Here is a 22,236-nt window from a genome sequence, read left to right as displayed (position 1 = left end):
TGCACCATAAATTAATCCTTTGTGTCAGCTCATTGAAAAATGTGTTTTTTTTCTTCAGTTTATCCGGTATTTAGTCATAAATCAAATTATTGGGCACATTACATTCTTTTACATGCTGATGGGGCTCTTTTTGAAACCCGAGTTACTGTAATAGATGGCCAGGAAAAAAAAAAGCTGCTTTGTATTCTCACCGATCAATCTGTTCAATATTTTAGAAAAGTCGTGTATAGTGTAAGGAAAGAGGCGTTCAGCAAAAAAAAAAAAGAATATCACTTATTCATGTGACACTTTACACCCCCCCGCCCCCTTCCCCGGACATCTCCTTCCCGACTCCATAATATGTAGCGACGTCTCAGCAGGGTGTCCCACAGGGCCTCCCTGTCAGCGCCGTCACTTTAGCCCGGCTTCATTTCCTCCCAAACGCTTTCTGCCCCCCGATCCAAAAACTCCAAAAATGAAAATGCAAAAATGCACGTATGGCTTCACAGACAACGACAAACCTCCGTACCACGGCGGGGACACACAGCCGTCACTCCGCATCCTCCTCACCGGTTTTGGACTTTGAGCGTGATCGGTCCCGTTCCCCACTGCAGGTGTGGACGACGGAGCGGACATCCCGAGAGATGGGGATCTACGAGAGGATTCAACTGAGGGAGTTGCGCTCCAACGAAGACCACGTCACCTACGTGTCCAAGGTGGAGCAGTCCATCGTGGGCATGAAAACAGTAAGGACAACGCCATGTGTCTCTCCGGGACGTTAATGCGCCGAAACATGCAAACCCCTCCACCCCCCGCGTTAGATGAAGTCAAGGGGGGGTGGGGGGGGACCCGAATGGAGGGGAGGCTGAATTTGTGACTTTAGGATCACGGGACCACAGACAAAGCTGTGGGCCATAAGAACAAAATAATGAGGGCGAAAGATGCTAAAATGCAGCGTAATGCAGAGGGGAAAAGCAGGGTATTTTAGGTGCCTTATCAATGAAAGCAAAAGCTTGAATATGTTTAACTTAGAAACCACGTCCAAAGAACTAAAATACCCTTAATCTAAAGGCTTAATATTACTTTTATTATGATATATGTAAATTATGCAGCGCCTGACCTCATCATCATCCATTTATGTATATGGTTATAAATAGACTCTTTCTCCTCCTCCCTTCACTTACATTTTCAGTATAAGTAACTTGCCCCAAAAAATACTAAATACAGACAATAACATTCTTTTAAGATGAATTTGACTAATGTGTTTGTATTTTGGATAGATAATAACACCAGAGCGCTAATCCACATTTCACGATTTGAAAGATTCCGTTTTCCTGAAGTCTTTAACTTTCTCTTTTTTTTAATCTTTATGTTACTGTTAATGTGAAAATGCGAGATGTAAGCTACCAACTTACCACGGAACCTTTGGAAATAGTTAACACGAGTGTAACTAAATGCCAAACTAATACTAAAACGATGACACCTGACAAACATTAGCATGTTAGCATTGTGTCATTGCGTACTCCAGACTTTCTGTCTCTCCGCAAGATGAACCATGAACACGTGGATTCATCCTTGTTGACTTTTAATTAGCTGTAAAGTTAATCTCAGTCGTTCCCTGTTTACTTTCTGAATGACATTGGATCGGATCCAATTTCCTTTTTTTTTTTGTTGGTATGTGTGACTTTTGTCTTTCAGTGTCTCTCAGTGAAGGATGAGAAGCCAAATGGTGACAAAGGGAGTGTTGTCATGGCCAAAACAATGATAGATTATTGTGACAGGGAAGGATTATTCCGGCCTTGGCAGCTATCTGCCATGAAAAGACTTTGATTAGGTCAGTTCTTCAGAAATAGGGCCTATAATGTAGATTTACATGCGTAAGGGCATTTGTTCACATTATAACAGATTCTGCAAATAATAGGAGATTGCTTTTTTTTAAAACTTTGATGAAAGCCGTATAACATACGTGATATTAAACATATGTGATATTAAACAAATAAATATTCACTACACATATGTGTTGAATTTGTTTTCGTTAGGGTAAGTATTTAGCAGAGGGAACTAAATTGGAATTGCATGGGAGTCCAAAAAGATCCGAAGCCACTGATGGATCTATTTCATCCCGAAAGAGGGGGAAAAAATTGGGATCCCAAAAACGGAGACAAGTCTGAGAGAAAACAGCGCGAGAACATGATTGAATCGCTGTGCGTCATTTTCCTGCGTGTGATCTGCTTAAACATTGAAATGCACTTAGCTCCAGAGGAGAAGACGGGCCTTTGGCAGCGGAACTGCTGTTTTTGTAAAAAAAAATACAAAACAACAACTTTCTAAGGCTTACCGTTACCGCTTTTTGGTCTTTTGTCGTGAATACCTGAATAGCAAAATGTTTGTTGCAGAAAAAATCTCGACTCGACAAAAGGTTTTCGCTTGAGCGCCTCGTGGAGAGGCAAATCTTTTCAAACACCATCTTCTCTACACTCACTCTAGGGTTGCTTTATGTATTGGGTGCAGGTATCTAAAAGCTCTATTTATCTACTACAAGTAGCCAGAGCAAGTGTAATCAAACCGGTCCTTCATGGATTGAGTTAAAATGAGACTTCTCGCTTGCTCTATAGTCGTCATGTCACTAATTTGTCTCAGCAAAGTGTGTTTAACGTTTTTTTTCCCCTTTTCTCTGCGATGCTTCGCAGGCGTTCTCTTTTAAAAAGTGATTTGTATCAAGAGTCTCCCGGTTTCACTTTAATCCTCTTTCCTCTTGAAGGGAAAGCCTCTACTTTTTCATCGAATGACTTTCAAGCGTCTCAGACACTCCGTCTGAAACTCTCCATTTACCTTCGATGTCCTTCTCTGCAGGTCCTCTCTGTCCCTCATAGACGACTGGTGTGCTGCAGCCGCCTGTTTGAGGTGACTGATGTCAACAAGGCCCAAAAACAGGCGGCTCACCAGAGAGAAGTCTTCCTCTTCAATGATCTCATTGTGGTTAGTACATAAATACATTAAGAGTTATGAGTAAAAAAATAGTTCCTCTAAAAGGCTCTTTACAGAATCTCTATAACTACTCCAAAAGCATTTAATTCTGCTGCAAACAGTCAGTCTTTTAAGCTGCTTATTTTACACTTACAGCTTACTTACAGTTGCAACGTACCGTCACCATCCTCAACGCTTTTTCACACGCCGTTTCTTTTGGTAACCGATATAGTGGTGAAAGGCGTTTTGTCCCCTTCAGAGCAGCTTTAGAGGCTGCGTTTCCCAGCAAAGACGAGTAAATCATTTGGTCTAAAGTTGTGTCGATTGGAGAATTATAAAAGGTTTAATATGAGGCATAGTTAACGTTCCCAAGAGGAGGTCATCCATCCAAAAGTGTTTAACGACCCTCATAATTATGTCAAATGTTGATATTGGTCCAGCAAAAAGGAAAAGAGGCATTGATATTTGATTTTCCTGCTTAAGCATACAATTACTTGGTATAGCTGCAGGAGAAGGAGGTAAGAGGAGATGGGAAAGCAGTAGTCATCTTCAACCTCTTCAAGGTCAGCATGTGTCACACGTTGCACTGCGTTGTTCAACGAGCCAGCGTGACGCGTTTTGAATGTTGCACATTCATGTGAACTCCTTCCTCTGAGGAAAGACTTCAGAACACGGAGCATCTCTGCCATTCAAATTGTTGATACAACTCTGGTTTCTTCCTCAGATCTTGAAGCTTTGCCCAAAGAAGAAGAGCTCTGCAGCCTACACGTTCTGCAAAGCAATGGGCCTCCTCGGAATGCAGTTTCACCTGTTCGAAAATGAGTGTGAGTCAGCTGCCATGAGAACATGAAATGTAATATCACCCTATGCATTGGAGTAATTTCAGAGGAAAGCACCTCCGAGTTGAATTGAACAGGGGGTTTAGGAGATATACAGTGCATCCGGGAAGTATTCACAGCGCTTCACTTTTTTCACATTTTGTTATTTTACAGCCGTGTTCCAAAATAGATTAAATTCATTATTTTCCTCAACATTCTACACACAACAACCCATAATGACAAAGTGAAAACTGTTTTTTGCAAATTTTTGCAAATCTGTTAAAAATAAAAAAAAACGAAAACTTAACATGTACATAAGTATTCACAGCCTTTGCCATGACACTCAAAATTGAGCTCAGGTGCATCCTGTTTCCACTGATCATCCTTGAGATGTTTCTACAACTTGATTGGAGTCCACCTGTGCTAAATTCAGTTGAGCGTTTGATGTCGTTTAGTGTTGCTTTATCTCTTCATATTATGGACGGCCAAATGGTATCATCATTAATCGTATGTTTGCACTTGTGATCCTCCTAGCCCTCATTAGCGCACAATGCATGCACAGTTACGTGTTTTAATACAATATCTCCAAAAGGAGAACATGAAATCTAAATTCGAAAGGTACGTCGATGCCGGTGGTGTAAAAAGTCGCTCATACCTCCCAAATCATTTTGTTATTTCGACGACTCAAGTGTCCGCTGTGCTTCCCCAGATTATCCCCACGGCATCACCATCCTCTCGCCTTTCGGCTCAGACAAGAAGCAGGTACTGACCTTCTGCGCCCAAAGTGCCGAGGAGCTGCTCAAGTTCGTGGAAGACCTGAAGGAGTCAATCTCCGAGGTGTCGGAGATGGAGCAGATACGCATCGAGTGTAAGGACTTTTCAAATCAAAGATAAGATCAGAGACGCTATCCAGCGACCCGGAGCCTGACAATTAGTCGGGTACATGTGACGTAGAATGTCCATCGGGTGAAATGTGTGTGTGTGTGTGTGTGTGTGTGTGTGAATCCGACTCCGGCAACACACCGCCGACCAAGTCAATAGTCTCACATCTTAGGAAAGGAGACCGTAATGGATTCTGGGACACGTCGTGTGGGAATCGATGAGTCTCCAGATGGTGCACAGGAGGCAGAAGTCATCCTTTCGTCTTGTGCTCCGTGTTAACTTGCAGGTGAAGGTTCGGAAATACTTGCGGAATTGCGTTTCCTTTGGTGCAATGCAGCGGAAACCGACCGCGCGCGCGGGGGGACAGGGGGGGGGGGGGGGGATGGGGGGGAGGAAGTGAATTTGTAGGTAAAAAAAGAAAAGAAAAAAAGAGGTCAGTTTTCCTCCAAGCTGCCAGGCATCTGGAGCTGTGTGGGTCTGCGTGCATTTGATGTTCTCCAGACAATAAGACATGCCCACACATTGGGAGCAGAGCGTCCCTGCTGGGATTGGACTCAACTGTTCACAGAGAGGAAGGGAGGGGCCCGGGGAGGGGGGGGGGAGCAGGCAGCGACATGACAGGCAGTAGCTGACAGACCGAAGTTATTTATCTCAGGAGAGTGGACAGCGAAATCCACCATTTAGTCCGAAACAAACAAAAAAGTAACTCTCGTTCAGGCGTATTTGCTAAAAAGACTTCCCTCTTTGGGACAGGATGGAGTATATACAGTTTTAATTCATGTTTAGGTGCATATCTCCCTGCAACGCATCATTATAATGACAGAAAGTCATAATTTATTTTTATTTATTTATTTTATTTATTTATTTCACACTCATTTTAGAAAAGAAAGACTAGCATTTAATAGATATTTCCAGTAGACAAAACTTTGGTCATTACTTTGTTTATGTCCATGAAAGTATATATTACATTGGGGAAAAAAACTGCTCCATTTAAAAACGTATAATTCGAACCAAAATACTTTGCATTTAAACCTGTAACGTCAAAAATAACCCGCCTCCCCCAGCTTCAAGGGTCGCATCCCCCACTTTCCCGGCTCGGGATTAGAATGCAGCGCAGCGTTTGGAGACAAAACAACATTTAGTCATCATGATTGGAAATGACATGCAATTACCATCAAGTGTGAAGTGTAATTAGATGAGATGGCAAGTTGTGTTTCGAGATTAGAGGAGCGAGTGGGAGGGGGGAGGCCACGCCGCAGCGTTCGGCTTCGGAGAGGAAGTCGACTTCTGGCCGGTTGCTGTTGTCTGACGCCGTGTGTAATTCACGTACCGTGTGTTTGATCTCCTGGTTCTGAACAGGGGAGCTGGAAAAGCAGCAGGGAGCTAAGGCACACTCGGTGAAGAACAACGGCACACAGCTGGAGCTGCGCGGCAAACTGGGCTCCCCATCAGGTGTGTGTGTGTGTGTGTGTGTGTGTGTGTTTGAGTGTGTGTGTGTGTGTGTGTGTGTGAGCACTTGTTGACCCACTGCAGAGACCTTGTCCTCAATTGCATTAATTTACCCTGCATTAAAAACTAGTCAATTGGAGAAGCACGTTCTATACTTGAACCAATCTTATATTATGATTTATATTATCTTGGAGCACATTTTAATATAAAGCAGTGAAATATATAACGATTCAGACATTTTGCTGCCACTTTCTGTCTCTTCTCCCTCCATCTTCTCTCCATCCAGGAAACCAGGAGATCGATGAAAGAAGTGGACAAAATGCAGTGGAGGTAAGTGCTTAGCGATAGGGCCATGTCCCCAATAACAGGTAAGTCAGTCCAGGGGGTGGTGGGGGTGGGGGTCCAGGTAGGATGAGATAGGATGAAAGCCCCGGGACGAGTGATCTCTTTTAGGGCTCAAGGCGTCCAGCAGAAAGTGGGGCGAGGAGTGGATGATAGAACCAAAGCTGCCGGGGCGAAGTGCCGCGCTGTGTGAGCCAACCCGACCGAACTAAATCGATTAGATAAAAGTACAATTACAAATGGTGGAATGGCGTAGCAGCGATGCGCGGTGAAACGCATCAGACGGGAGCAGAGGGGCTTAATTATTATCCGTAGCTCTAAAAACAGCAATTGGTCGTAATTAGTTTCACAAGCTCAGGAGGAGATTGTGACTCCCTTTCTAGCATTCAAGGGGTAAAAAAAAAAGAAGAAAGAAGTCATCATTGGTGAAAGAATCAGAGGACATGTGTGGAATGCATATGCTGTGTGTGTGTGTGTGTGTGTGTGTGTGTGTCTTAAAGCGTGCAGAACTAAGACCTTATTTAACACAGCAACACGCGGGCAGATGCATTTTTAAAGCTCACTTGACCCAGAAACGTCACCTCTCCAGCCCTCCGGCCAGATCTCCGGGGGAGGGGGGGGGGGGGGGGGGACTTCTCGTGCAAACATTTCGTGCAAGCAACAGGGCGAGCGGAACTACAGTTCCCATGGGGCTTTGCAATGACCGTCCCAGCTTACCATCGGATGACACGCAGGGTCAATTGTGACACTCAGTGGCTGTTTATTTCCAACATGCAGTCATTGCATAGACTCTCTCTCTCTGAACAGCCCTTGGGTTTTTATGATAGGGAGCAATGATCAGGCCAGTCTTTTCAAGGTTGTCTGAGCTCCCCCCCCCCCCCCTCCCTCCCTCGACCGTCATCCCCTCCGCCACGCAGTCTGCAGTAAATGTCAGCGGCTGGTGGGGAGCCGCTAGATGTCGAAACCCATTTGTCTTGGAAGGCAGGAGGGGTCACACGGAGGATCCTGCTCGTACCAGCGGCGCGAACGGGGGCCGAATCCCCACGGCCGGCTCGCATAAATCACGAGAATTTCGTTGCGTGCTTCGGCAATTTCTTTGCCTCCGGCTGTACTTGCGCGACGTGGCTGAAGAGTTTCACGCAACTGTGGAGTTCTCGGCCCTCGTAAGAGAAGGAGAGAACACAGCTGTAAGCTCTTTTCTTCAGTTCAGATACGTGACGTTAAAAAGTCCATTCAACATGGACATCAGACATGGACAGGGATGCTACAAAATCTGAACCAAACGTATGTTGCACATTAAAGGAATCGGTTTTGTTGAGATGGTGCAACAACAACGTGCAAAAAACAATGTATTCATGTGCTCATTTGACGAATTCTGCACAATCCTGGTTATGCTTTTGCTTTTCGCCGTCCGCTTTCTGAGAACAGCGTTGGAAACCTGACTTGTTTCCTGAAATAGGCCCCCGGAAAATTAATTCAGGAAAGGTAGCGAACAACCAAGGAAGAAAAAAGAAACTTTGATGGAGGGGAAAGTGAATATTTGGAAAAAAGAGTTGCAATAAAAATGACTAAATGTGCAGGTGTGCATTGTGATGCGTGCTGCCTGTGGACGCGTGTGTGGTCTGTCAGTCGCCTCCTCTCCCTCCACCTCTCCCTCCGTCTATGTTCTGGTTCTTCACCCCCCCCCCCCCCCCCCCCCACACACCCAGGGTCTCCTCGTGTCACCATAGCGCCACACAGTGGTTTGGAAGGGAGACACGGGGGCCCTCAGTGTCCCCTTTGGAACCACCGCCCCCAGCCCCCCCCCTCCCCCCCATTCTCCAGCGTCACACCCGCCCCCACCCGTTGCCTGGTGGAGGGAGGGGAGTTAGCAGTAGTCACAATATCCTTACACCTCCAAGTGAACCCCCAACACCAAAGCCCCCCCCACGCATGCCCCGTGAGTGTGTGTGCTGTGCATTCACCAAACCGCCCCCCCCCACCCCCCCACCCCCAAAAAAAACTAAAGAGGGCTTGACGGATGTAGAGGAGGAACCAGTTTTATAACATTTGATGCTGTTCTCTTGGCTGTTTTCTAAACTAGGTGTCAATTCACAACAGGCTTCAGACGTACCAGCTCAGCAGCAGCACGGCTCGGAGCCCCGAGAGCGCGACGCTTCTTAACCACCAGGGGGAGCCGCTTTTCCAGCAGGTGCCCCGGGGGCCGACCCCCGAGCCTGCGCGGCCGCCGTCAGCGGCGAGCTCCCCGGCCCACCTCCTCCACCCCCAGCAGCTCCAGCACCACCACCACCAGCAACAGCCGGCCGCCAGCGTGGCCGACCTGGGGCCCGAGACGCTCATCCAGTGTCAGCAGATCGTCAAGGTCATCATGCTGGACCACGGCGGCCACGGGCGGGTGGAGGCCTTCCTCAGCCAGACGCCCACGCACCACCGCTACCAGCACCACCAACACCACCAACACCACCACCAGCTCAGCCAGTCGGCCGCGTCGACGCCGGTCCGCTCGCCGGGCTGCTCCCACGGCGACGACGGCCACCAGCCCCCGCTGCCGCCCCCGCCGCCGCCTTACAACCACCCCCACCAGTACATACCGCCCGACCCCCGCCTCGCCCTGCACCGGACCCCGAGCGGCTCTCGGAGCATGGTGTAAATAAATAAATGAGTATTCTTTCCCCCCGAAAAACACGCACTTCCACACCGCCCCCCCCCCCCACCACCACCCTCCTCTCTACCTATTTAACAGTACATAATGTACATATATACATATATACAAATGGAAGCGCTATAGTGAAAAAAAATCAATCTCACTTATATGCCTATATTTAAGGAAAAAATTCACTAAAATAAAAAAAGTTTTAAAAGGAAAAACAGAGAAATACAGTGCATATATACAAAGTTACTTGATTCCACATGTATTTTGAAATATTATGTAGTTTTAACAAATTTCTATAACTTTTTGTCGGTTTTAACTTGCTAGAGAAAACACAGCTACTTGGTTTGTGGATCGGAGTCCCTCTGGTTTCTGGTATTTAACCCCCGACCAGCGACAGGCACGGACCCTTCCGCTTCCGTTTTCGCTTTCATCCTCCCCGAACCTCACGCCTACTGCGCTGCATAGCTGACACTCAACCCCCCCCCCCCCCCCCCTCCCTCCTCGAAAAAACGTGTGCCAAAAATTTAAAAAAAAGGCTCCACAAAAACACAGACTCCTTTTTGCACTCGACCGAACGCTAGCGCTGGAAGAAAGAAAAAGAAAAATTCCTTCCTTTTGAAAAAGAAGAAACGGTCCTTTCACGCTTCTGCCACAACAACAACAACAACAACAAAAGAGAAAAAAAAGAAAAGTGAATAACAAAAACTGAACATCTGCTCCTCTGTCGTGTTGTGGCTTTTTATCATTGAGAAAACAATCCGTTGTCATCCCGCAGTGAAGAATGACGAATGGTGAATAAAGGCCAGCCAATCGCACGGATTTCTGCCAAAACCAAAAATTCATCCCACGACGCTCCTTGTGTGTCTTTGACTCTTCACATTTAACGTATTTAATGTCGCCGACGCCTCCCGCGAGTTCCCGCCAAGTCTTTTTCATTCACGTTGAAGTTGCTAAAGCTATACTGTAACCGCTCTCCATTCAGCATTCACATGTGATCCGCATACACTGTTGTTTATCAAACACTTATCAGCTTCTTCATTTAATTTTTTTTAGTAATGAAAATGCTACAACTCAACTTAAACGTCGACATCTGTGTTTATTCTGATTTTGCAGAAATATTCCAGCTTTGTGTGTTTTCTGCCGGTGGATGAATGCGAGACGTGAATCCACCCCTAAAGCATCCTGGCGGTCTCTCTTTATGTCGCCACGACTCCCGGGTCCTGTTTACTGCTCTTTGTCACTGTTTTCTCTTCCCTCCTAACCTTTCAGTCTGACATTTTTAAAAAGGCAAAAAAAAAAACACAGCTTGTTTTGCAAATGCTGGCATTAATGGGATTGTTGTTGCCTGGTCTGCTTTGAATACGAACGGGACAAAAAGAATGCATTATCTGGGTTATTCTCCTTCGCCCTCAGCCTACTTTGTAAATACCACGTTCAATTAGTGCCGGAAAAGGGACGAGCTAGCTGCCTTTTAGCCACCTTTCAAAATTCTATCGCCCCCCCCCCCCGACGATGCGTCCTTCACTCTGAAATAAGTCACCCTGAATCAGTCCATCTTTTAAACATAAGCCCCACCGGGTTCCGCGGGACGGGCATATATTTAACCCCGCTCCTCTCATCTGACCCCACCTTTCTGATTGGTTGACTTATTATCACAGAGGCACCGGAGGGGCAGGTCTTATCCCGTCAATCTGTCCTTTTCCACTCGTTATTTCACCCAGTGGGAAGGCAGAGGTTACACAATAAATGTATGTGTGTGTGTGTGTGTGTGTGTGTGTGTGTGTGTGTGTGCTGCTCCCAGTGGCATTCCAGCTAACCCCCCCCCCCCCAAAAAAAGGAAATCTGACCCTCGCTCCCGTTCAGTGTGGTAATTCTTTTGTTATTATCATTCGCCACAATAAAAAAAAAAAAATGCGCCTTGAAAAGTAATAGAAAGCTTTTGTGACAGTTTTGATAATATCAAGTGACCATATAAAAAACAAAAACATTGAAGGTTATGCAATACATTTGAATAAATGTCATCTATAGTTGATGATATCGACACTGATATTTTGGATTTCCCACTGGTGGATGATGATTGTATGATTGCTGATTGATGCGTTTGTTTAGATCAACATTAATATATGATTCTTCTCCCATGCATGCCATCCGTTTGGAGGTCAATCCAACTCTTATTCGCAGAAGTTTAACATTTTTTGTGCATGACTGAATGTGCTTTGAGCTCGCTCAGGGGAGATGAAGACGACACGTTTCTTTTGTGGTTTGTAATATAAAAAAAAGGAATATCGAACACCCATGTAAATTGATTTAAAATTGCAAATTTGAGGCTTCTATTTTGCAAAAACAGGCCATTTCTGTTTCTTCTGTCCTCCACAGCCCATTCTGTGTGGGTCCCTACTTGACAATTTATATAAGGATTTTGGGAGAAAGAGACCTCCTGTGTGTGCAATAAACATGAATATGAGGCACACAGTTTTCAGTTCATGTCTGAAAGGAAAACCAATGTAGCATTTTGAGAGCGGAGCGAATGACATGGAAGCGCAACTCTCGTTCTCTACTGAAAAATGAAAAGGGCTCTGCCATACCAGTGCACTGCTTCATCCATTAATGTGGATCCTGTCTGGCTCTTCAACACTGTGCTTGCTCATACTAGTTAAAAAAAAAGAAGAATTACTAATAGAGTGGACATATTTATTGTGAGACAAGTGGAAACTGAGTGTTGCAGATATCAACCATCAACCATCCCTCAGTTAGCTCTGAATTCCTCTCTACTTGTCTTTGCAGTATATCAACATGCTATTAAAGATGATTTAAGTTTATTCATAATAAGGGTTTTGCTTCTTGGTTGTATATGTTTAATTCTTGACAGATCTAAAGCCAGGTTTGGTCTATTTATTCCCTTACTGTGATAAAATGCTTGTTTTTTTTAAATCATGCATCACATCATGAAGCTATACTCACATTAGATCATTTTATTTTACTCCAGAAAGTATGCAAAGTACGCATAGCATCAACACAGATAAATCAACTATGATCAATATATTTTAATTAACAAATGTGACAATGTCAAAGGGGCTGAAATCCAAAAACAAACCCACAGACTCTCAGCTGATTGTTTTGGTTTCCAGCTTTAATGTTTTGGGAAATATCTAATCTCATCAGTGTCATTTCCAATCAGCAGCCGGAAGCTCTTTGGTGTTAAAAAAAAAAAGGATGATAAAAAAGCCTCATGTGTCTAGTGGATGTGTTAATTGGTCACCTTTAAAAGGAAATTCTGTACTATAATGCAATGTTGTGTTTCTGCTGCCCCCATGTGGCCAATAAGTAATTGCAGGTTAAAACGAATCGTTATTTTCTTTACTACTGTAGCTTGTCCCATGGTAGTAAATTGTTAAAGTGGTTCTCCAGTGAAGCTGGGCTAAAGCATAAACACACATCTCTGCAGTTACAACATTAAATAACCTGGAGTAAGGTCAGGGCAAATACCACACATTTCACATATTTCCCAAACTGACTAAAATGCGCGTTCTGTCGGACAAACATCTCTTTAAAGTAACGAAAGCATAATATAATAATTTAATTTAAAAATTGGGAAAGCCTGTACAACTCCCATCATATTAGTATTCCATTCTAGATTGTTGTGATCATTAAAGACAACAACTGCAACCCAATGACCGACACATTTATTGCACGACAAAATATCACAGAGTTTGGCTGGTTGGTTTATTAAGCGACAGCAAGCGAATCATCTTCGATTGATTACAGTTATACACCTGAAATCAAGTTTTACCAGATTTTTCTAATGCTTTCCGTACCACAACATTCAGGTCGCATGTGGTGAGTTTGTAGACAAAAAAACGGTGATTTTGACAAGTACAATATAGATCTAAACGTTAACGGTACACATGTGGCTTACGGGTGGAGGTTTGCTGCTGATCTATAAGGTTCAATTTGTAGTCACAGTTCACTCTTTTAACTGCAAAATGAAACGTATCCTCTACATGTATCAATAATTGAAAAGCCCTGTTTTCTACATTTGGCACATTATTATTCCGGCACACTTTCAAATTGAAGAAAACATCATAGTAAAATGCTGAACAACACTCGATCCGTCCATTTTTTTCCTGGCAGACGGGAATCATTTCCACCTGAACGATCCTCGCTAGACAAGCGCTTCGCCCACGCTCCCCGTGTGTCCCGATTCCTCGCGCTCCGACGGCTTCTGATCCTCGCTGGAAGTCGTCATCTTCCGCCAACGCTGGTCAAGACACGTTAGAATTGAATGCGTCACAGAGAGGCCACGTAAGGTCGACTCAAACATACGAACGAGTGGTGGAAAGAGTCAACAAAATATGCAGAATAACCTAAATTCACATGATATTATTCGAAGGAAAAAGCAGAGAAAAAGAATGGTGACGAAACAGGCAGTCCTATCCTGGTTTACTATTATACTACTATAACGATTTATTTAGTTTACAGTCGCATTTAGCGGCGTCCTCGGTAAGAAACGTCCGGGACGCTTAACCCGTTGGTACCTGTTTGATGTTTCCCTTGCTGACGCAGAACATGAAGACGAAGTAACCCGGGACGAGTATCATTGAGGACAGAGCCATGAACCAGCCAATCACCTGGCCCCACAGCGGGTAGACATACTTCCCCAAGGTCAGCGGGGTCATCTCAATGGCACTGAAGGTAAACACCCCCTGCAATACGCAATTATGTAGTCTAAGTAACGTTGAAAGGTGTTTGAATCAGTGAAACTGGGCAAAAAATGTGTATTTTTAGTCCGGGTTATGTAACACTAATGTCAAGAAAACATGCTCACAAACCGACACGCTGATATTATGTAATGTATAATGTTTACTTCACCTACTATCTTAGCTTAGAGCGTAAGCAAACTAACAGCTAATGACTATCAAATATTAAATAGCTTTTGAGTATTTAAGTACCAGGCAGATCAGCGGCGTGAAGAACTTCCAACAGAGCTTCCACCAGCCACATGGCCGATAGCCGATCATGTCCTCGATGTTGTCATAGAACCTGTCAGCTCCTGTGGTGCAAAGAGGGGAGGACACAGAGGAGTGTAATGAGGAGATAAGCCTCGTGGGGGGGGGGGGGGGGGGGGAGGAGAGACAAAAGCTCGTTGATTCTTATCGCAGAAAACGGAGCAGGTGGAGGTAATTTCCTGTCGGACGGCCACGACGCAGGAAATCCAAATGCTACGTTCACGTGCACTAGCTAGAAGCTCTTCTCGGCCCGCGGTTACATTTGGTTTGAGGGTCGACCTTACCGCCCCCTTACCGTAAAACCAGGATATGGACACCGTTTCGAAGAAGACGAGGTAGAGGAGACACATCCCGCTGGCCGAGTAGTAATCGAACAGCTTGAACACGTAGAGGCCGCCCTGGAGGATTTCAACACACAACCACGCACCCCAAATAGAAGCCGGATATTAATACACCTCCGTCTCTCTCATGCAATCCAAATAAGCGTGATGAATGTACACGTGACATCGGTTTGTTCCCTAAGGACGAATGCAGGAAGTAGTTCTTTAACCATGTGTGGGAGAAATAAGAGATTGTGTTGTGTGTGTTGACCCCCCACCCCCGCTGCACCTGTGTGATGTTGGAGATGCCGATGACGAAGGACACTAAGCAGACAAGCAGGATGAAGATCTTCTTCCTCTTCCTCAGCACCAGGGGATATTCATCCATCAGGGCGGTGACGAAGCCTTCCACTGTGCAGAACTGACACATCCACATGGCACAGAGACCCAGGTGAGTACGTACTGTGGTCAGGTGTTAAAAGAGCACCTCGGTGATTTAGTAGTAGAGTAAGAATCCAGGTAGTTCATCCCTCTTTCTCAAAATCGCCAGAATCAGCCTACGTTAGAATCACGTCAAAAATACTTCATCCTCCAGTAGAAATTGCTTGACAGTTCCCCCCCTTCTATAATGGAAATTTAAGAGCAGTGTAAATCATAATGTTAGAATGATATTAATGAGAAAATGTAGGATACGAATAATAATTACTTTTGGTTTTATTCCCTGTCACATCACCCATACTGTGTTTTTTATAACGTTTTTTTTCTTCTTTAACACAGTTTTTCTATAAGTTATTGAACTGCTAGTAACATTTATTTAAGTAGACATCAATCTCAGCTCGGCACTAGAAACTCTTGGGCGTACTGGCCGATGTCCTCAACGGGTTATTTAGTTCTACGGTTTGCTTCTGTTGGAGAATTTTCGACGGCGTCTGTAAGAACGAGGGGGTGACACCCGAAGGATCGAATGAATTTCACCCATCCGCTCAGCCGCAGGCGAACGGGCGCACCTGACTGTCCAGGCCCAGCATCATGAGCATGGAGAAGAAGAGGATGGCCCACAGAGACGACATGGGCAGCTGGGTGACCGCCTGGGGGTAAGCCAAAAACGCCAGGCCCGGACCTAGATGTCGCGCAGGAGACGTGGCGTTGAAGTGACGGGGCGCTTAAACCCTTAAACACCGTGCGGTCCTGCGTGGGCGAGCAGCGGGACGGTACCTGATGCTGCCAGTTCCTTGACGGGCTTCTTGGTTATATGGGACATGAAGCCCACGATGGAGAAGATGACGAAGCCAGCAAACATGCTGGTGCAGGAGTTGATGATGCACACAATGATGGAGTCCCTGAACACAAAAAAAGAAACTTTTGGGACCAAGGAAGACAAAAAGCGGGATGTGTAAAGTTTCGGGGGGGGGGGGGGGGGGGGGCGTGTCCCTTACCTGTACACGTCGTTATTGTAAGTGTTGTAGCTCCCCAGCGCGATGAGCGAACCCAGGCCCAGGCCGTAGGAGAAGAAGATCTGAGTCGCCGCGTCCAGCCACACCTGTCGGGTACACGAAGGCCCCGCCCCCCCGCCCCCCATGTTGTCTGCGTTTGTTTGTCTTTGTATGTCCGTGCGTGCGTGCGAGGTGTGCGTGCGATCTACCTCGGAGCGGGTGAGCTTGTAGAAGTCGGGCGTGATGTAGAAGAGGATACCGTCGATGGCTCCGGGCAGAGTGAGCCCGCGGAAGAAGAGGATGAACAGCATGACGTAGGGATAGGTGGCGGAGAAATACACCACCTAACGGAACGAGACAGAGGACAAGAGCTTGTGCTCATGCATTTCAATTAACGATCAATATTCTCTATTTTTTTATTATACTTAAATAATAATGGAAGAAAGTTGGTTTTAAGAAGGGATCTGGTTTTTTAAAGTTAAGCACAATGGAGCTCCATTAATCTTAAATAGATATACAAAGTAATAGTAATCCCAAGTGAAAATACTAAATGTGTTGTGTCTGTTCCGAGCATTTCTTGGACTTGGTCTTTTAAGAAAAATAAACAATTTCCTATTGAAAAACACTCAATAGGCAAAGTGAAAAAAACGTCTCTTCTGTCACCTCTAAATCGCCCAACAGATTGGAAATCAACATGTCTATTTGTGAAATGGCATTTAGAGAGAGATGGCATTTGGACAGCAGATTTCAAGACATCTGAAAGGAGTAAATATATTTTAAGACACCTATCATGATGTAAATATATAATTTAAAACCCCTTGAGAGTGTTGTTTAATGAATTCAAAAGGATCAACATCATCATCTGCCCAGTTTTTATGCCAACTCACAATGTGAGATTCTAAGCATCTCACAGGTTTATTTAACAATTATGGGGTCTTTTTCTTGGACCGTTAATATAATCCAACTGAGCTGAAAATTGTAAGCTATGGTTCTAAGCTATGGCTCATGTCGGTTGGCTTTGGCATCAATAGAAAAATAAAAAAATTAAAAGCACCAAAAAGGAGAATTCTCAGAGAGCAATTACACACATTACTTGTCAAGCCACTTTGCACTTTCAGCTCTGAGGAGAGACATCAATGATAAAAACCCTCCTACTACAAGCCAACGCCTTCCGGAGTCCCAAAGAGGACATGAATCCGCTTGACACTCGATTCACGCCGCGTGACGTGCGTTCAAAGTACGCAAGAGGAAAGTGAATGAAGTGAAACTGGAGAATGGGGGAAGCCTGACCTTCCCCGTCCACTCCACTCCTTTCCAGATTGAGAAATAGACGAGGACCCACGCCAGCGCCAGGGTGCCCACCAAGGGCCAGCGGACCTCGCCCGGCTCCTCCAGACCGTTGGTGAGCTGGTGCATGTTCCGCCTGCGGGGAGCACGCACAGAAAAAAAAAAAAAAAAAACGAATTCACACAAAAATGAGACACACACACACACACACACAAAAAAAAAGCCTCAGCATGTAGTTACTCACTCCCAGAACTCTGTGACCGCACTGGTCAGGTTTGTTGTGTCGGTCAGACTGTAGTTGCAAAAGCATTTCTCTGTGTTCCAGGGGTTATCGCAGCTCTGCCAAGGCAGCTCCTGCAGGCAAAAACATATGCACGTGTAGAATGAGTAATGTTTTTAAGTTTTAAGAGAAATACGACAGCAGAGTGAGGAAAAAAAAGCATTAAAAGTGTAATAACTGAATCCCTACTATGCCTACCATCAAACATTTTTAAAGATTTATTTGCTGAAGCTGCAATAATTGATTTCTTAGCCACTTGAAGGCAGCAGAAATAATAATAAACAAAACAACAAACTCAAAGACACCGCGGCCATTGACGTATTTGGTGAACGTCTTTACTTTCCAAACATTGTTCAATTTACTATCAAATATGACAAAAAGAAGCTTTAACCAACATTTTTGATTCATTGATTTTTGCTGGAAAAAAAAGTGATCTTTCAAGCTGAATTTTTTGTCAATTTATATGTTCTTGATGAACAAGCTTTACTCGAAACAAAAAGGTTTAACGTTCAGGTTTGCCCCCTGATGACTGATGCAGTGCAACGTACCGAACCAAAGGAGTTGAATAGGTAGTAGAGCGCCCAGGCAATGATGATAATATAGTAGATGTTGAGCCAGAAAGACAGAACTACTGAAGCTAAACCAACACCTGAGGAAGTAAGACGCACAGACATCATTATTTTACAATATAATGCTCTTATAGGTCAGGGGAGATTCAAAGTAAGATGTAATGGAGTATAAAAAGTTGAATGGAGAGATTTGAAAGCGCTATAACAACAGATGTACATACGTGTCCCCCTTAATTTCCATATCCACATCTCACCTTTCATCATAGGCATGAGCCTCCACACCCCCAGGCCTCCTACCGAGGTGAACTGTCCCAGAGCCGTCTCCAGGAAGAAGAGAGGAATCCCCGCAAACACAAGGGTCAAAAAGTACGGGATCAGAAAGGCCCCTGATGGATCATCACAAAGTGAGACAGCAGGAAAAAGATTGAAAAGTACCTGCAGATAGCAGTTAGATGGCTTGGGGGGGGGGTTCAGAAGGTTTTATCTGCATCACTGGTACAAGCATTGACACGAGGATTTACATTAGCAGGGTCAGAACATGGTTAAAAATGTTACTGTTCATGTGAATGGGGTTTTCTTAATCCATAACCTCGGTCAAACAACCTATGAAACGCATTCCTCCATTAGTTGTATTGATTGATAGCGAGCGGCTATTGGTTAAAAAGAAAGTGGTGACTTGTCCAAAGATAGATGGAGCAGCAGTGTGCTGCTGACCCTTTTGATGGCTGGATGCCTGATGTCCTGACAGGCCGTTGAAAGGCTGATGGTGTTGGGTTGAAGACCGTGTTCTAGAACATTCTGACTTTAGCTTGACATGGTGTTGCTCGTTGGTTAGCATGTAGTTAGCTCAACTAAAGGGAAATAACTTGCTATCCGTTTGAGTTGAGTGTGTGTGTGTGAGTGTGTGTGTGTGTGTGTGTGTGTGTGTGTGTGTGGATGCAGGTAGAAACAAGTGGGTTGCTTTGGGAGCCTTAAAGGTGAGTCAGGTCGAGGTTAGAGGACGGTTGCCCACGGGCCGATTGGACGCCCTTCGCAGCGCCGTGATGGCTCAATATATCATTTAAAATGAATTCTAGGGTTCCCTAGAAGTCACATACCTTTTTTGCATATTTTACAATTTGTCTCCACCATGTGCACCTTTTGGGTTAGAAAACACAACCACTTTCAACTCACAGACAAACACTGGTATGGGCTCTCAAAGTGAATATTGTGTCCTCTTAATTGACTTTAAACCGACGGTTTCGGGGCAAGTGTGACTCTAGCACTCACCTCCGCCATTCTTGCCACACAGGTAAGGAAACCTCCAGACATTCCCCAGGCCAATGGCGTACCCCACGCACGACAGAAGGAAATCGAACTTCCCCTTCCAACTTCCCCTGTCGGGCGGCTCTTCCTTCTTCTTCTCGTCGTCCGCAGGGTGCGCCGCGGGATCCAGCTCCACGAAGGGAACAGCTTGATTGACCTCTGTTGGGGAGTTTAAATCCACTGTATTTTTCCCAGTCTTCCCCATGGTGGGACCACTGCAGACCGGCAGGGGGGTCAGTGCGTCCTCGCGGCCTGTAACGGGGGATGGGGGGGGGGGATGAAATCTCAGCGTCGGTCGGCGTCTCACTCCGAGGTTTCGGCTCGAATGAGGTCAATGCTGGAGACAGAATGAGAATATGGCAGTTTATTAAAATGGACGTCAGCGAACGGCGTACTATTCTGATTACTATTTACCCAAGTGGTAATTGTTGTCACGTCTATGTGTAAGAACAAGCAGGTGGCCCCTTGACAACACTGCAGCGTGTATCTTAGTTACTACTGACAAGCGGCCTCGATCCTCCATTTTTTACTCCACCAAAGTCGAGTTGATGGTGAATCATCATCATAAATAACAACAAAAGCCACAGACAGGAAAAACAATGGAGAGAAATACAACAAGGTTGTGCTTTCCATAAAAGACCAATTTCAAAGTCTTTACCATTCACACTCAAGTCTACTGGTGATGCAAATTGAACTCTTGAATTGTGTTGAATCATTGAATGAATGAATCATTCAATCATTATGAATTCTCAGCACCCCCCCCCCAGTCACCCTATCACATCACATTGTCAGGAAGCTAATTGAGAGGAAGTTATTGAAGGTATTGATTGACCCAGAAGTTGGCCAAATCGCTGCATGCCGATGCTCGAGATGGTTCTCTGCTTTACATTTCATTCCCTGAAACAAGAAATATATATTTCAAGGACATTTTGCCTCTTATTTTTTACACAGAACTGTGGGACAGCAGGGTTTTCCAGAGCTTTCTCACTGTACTACTCTTGTGCATCCCTAATCATCCACCGCATGCTGAATTATCTCTGATCTACTCAGCCTGGTTCAGAGTGCTCGCTCCTCTTTACATTGCATTCAAATTCAAATATATTAAATTGCAATCTATCATGATGAAAATACTTTGCATCATTTAAAAGATGCATCATTTATGCCTTTGATGAAGTTTTCAAGAAAAAGTTATGCTACAGTGACTGGGGGGTCTATTATTACAGTCTTTATTGATGCAAAATATTCTCCCCACATTATTTCCGATATTTCCAATTTTTCACATATTTATATATTTACTTACTCACTGACCAAAAGATTAAGATTAAGAGTGTCCGGGGGGGGGGGGGGGGGGCGGCGTGGGGGAAGAGGATTCTTACCTCAGAAATGTCCAAGTCCTCCGTCAGGTCCTGAGCTTCGGGGCTCTACGACTGCACCGCAAAAGTCTTCAATCTTCCACTTAACGTCCAGAGGGAAAAAAATCATCTTTGAGTCAAAAAGAAAAAGCCACAAAGTATCCGCTACCCGCAGAGCTGTTTTTGATGCTGCTACTTCTTCCTGTAAAGCCTTCTGTACTTTTGAGGACATGCGGTTGTTCCCAGCAGCTACTATCGAGCGCTTGGTAATAAAGTTCGACCTGTGTCTACTTTGATTGCTGCTCAGTTCGGACTATTGAGGCCCCTCGAGGCCGTGGGCGATATGTCGATCGCCCAATTCTGGTGGGAAACTCCGAGGGGGCAGCGGCAGTGTGTGTGTGTGTGTGTGTGTGTGTGTGTGTGTGCTTGTTTGTTGCGTTAGCCCGAGGTCATCTCTTGCCAACGCCGTTACCATGGTAATTCCCAAAAGAGAAAGGCCCGATCAGTGAAAGAGCTCGTGGAGTTTTGGACCTTGACCCTGGAAATGGGAGACCAGAAATGTGGTCTTGCCAGTACCAGATTTGGCAATCAATACATGAAGTGACATGACACCAATGCCCCAGTGCCCCGACTCAGATGAGAGGAAGGAGGGTAGTTAGGATCACAATGTGCGGGTGCGAGGTCATCTTCATTTCTCTTCACAGTCTTCCACAAACGGCTTATAAATGGATTATGGCGCCCACAGCGACTTACAATTAGTGCATTTCAACCATAAGGAGACAAACTCAGAAGAACAAGAAAGTGCAATTTCATCAAAATGATCTGGTGATTATGTGTCAAATAGTCCCTTCCCGGGCCTCTAATTGGTATCCATAGAAAAGACTTTGCCTAACATTGGCTAAACAATGTCCACCTTAGACTTATTTGACAAATAATGCTTCACTGAATTTCCCAATAAGGTTGCAAGAAACTCAATTTGGACAACAAGCAGGAAACCAGTATGTAGATTTAATTTGTTAAAAAAAAATACTATAAAAATGTTTGTCTGTGTCAAATAAAGTCGAGAAAATACAAAGCATGTAATGTAATGTTTGCTGGCATTATCATTATAGACCTTCATTTCTTCTTCAGGAAACAGGGAGTGGTTTTGGAAAGATGCAGTTTCTCTTTAATGCTTGAAGAGAAACTGCATGTGTTAATCAGGCCAACATCGTAGTTAATCTATAAACAACTGCTTTGGGTCCGGCTAGAGGACACAGTGACGCTGCATACATTGTCTTCTTAATTACTCTTGGGAAAGTAAAACGATGACTTCTTTAATAATAATGAAATGAGATATCAGGCAGGAGCCACTCTTCCTGGCAGGTAACCTCCTTACATTAATATCTGCTCCAGATACACTCGCACCAGGCCATTACAAAGACTAATGAATATTACAACAATGCCATTAGCGGCCCTGTAGCCCGTTGCCGTGCTGGCGATAATAGCTTTCAAATATAATAGATGTAATCACATTCCCAGCTTAATTACACCCTTAGCGAGGTTTTTTTTTATCAAGAACAGGTTCAGTCTGATCCCTGGCAAGGTTTTTCAT

The 22,236-nt window shown here is 44.8% G+C and overlaps 2 protein-coding genes across 2 annotated transcripts in view; one reads left to right on the top strand and one right to left on the bottom strand.

Moving 5' to 3' along the window:
• LOC119210219 (IQ motif and SEC7 domain-containing protein 3) overlaps positions 1-11,909 on the top strand; it is a 65,798-nt gene extending 53,889 nt beyond the window's left edge. Inside the window, 8 exon segments of the mRNA XM_037460001.2 lie at positions 594-624; positions 626-725; positions 2,833-2,958; positions 3,671-3,770; positions 4,474-4,632; positions 6,006-6,098; positions 6,382-6,425; positions 8,521-11,909. Of these exon segments, the coding sequence (XP_037315898.2) occupies positions 594-624; positions 626-725; positions 2,833-2,958; positions 3,671-3,770; positions 4,474-4,632; positions 6,006-6,098; positions 6,382-6,425; positions 8,521-9,087 (1,220 nt within the window). The 3' untranslated portion in view covers positions 9,088-11,909.
• Positions 11,910-12,076: 167 nt separating this feature from the next.
• On the bottom strand, positions 12,077-21,000 carry LOC119211465 (sodium- and chloride-dependent GABA transporter 1-like). Its single transcript, XM_037462391.2, has 15 exons — positions 20,667-21,000; positions 19,255-19,627; positions 18,240-18,371; positions 17,965-18,065; positions 17,381-17,490; positions 17,140-17,272; positions 16,059-16,193; positions 15,853-15,956; positions 15,632-15,756; positions 15,424-15,536; positions 14,706-14,837; positions 14,392-14,494; positions 14,040-14,140; positions 13,626-13,793; positions 12,077-13,348 (listed from the first exon to the last, which is right to left on the bottom strand). The coding sequence occupies exons 2-15, from the start codon at positions 19,493-19,495 to the stop codon at positions 13,253-13,255; spliced, it is 1,794 nt and encodes a 597-aa protein (XP_037318288.2). The 5' UTR covers positions 19,496-19,627; positions 20,667-21,000; the 3' UTR covers positions 12,077-13,252.
• Positions 21,001-22,236: the final 1,236 nt, after the last annotated feature.

Source organism: Pungitius pungitius, chromosome 2, assembly GCF_949316345.1.
Source record: "Pungitius pungitius chromosome 2, fPunPun2.1, whole genome shotgun sequence".
Taxonomy (NCBI): domain Eukaryota; kingdom Metazoa; phylum Chordata; class Actinopteri; order Perciformes; family Gasterosteidae; genus Pungitius; species Pungitius pungitius.
Note: the sequence above shows the minus strand (reverse complement) of the source record. Positions and strands in the feature narration are given on the sequence as shown.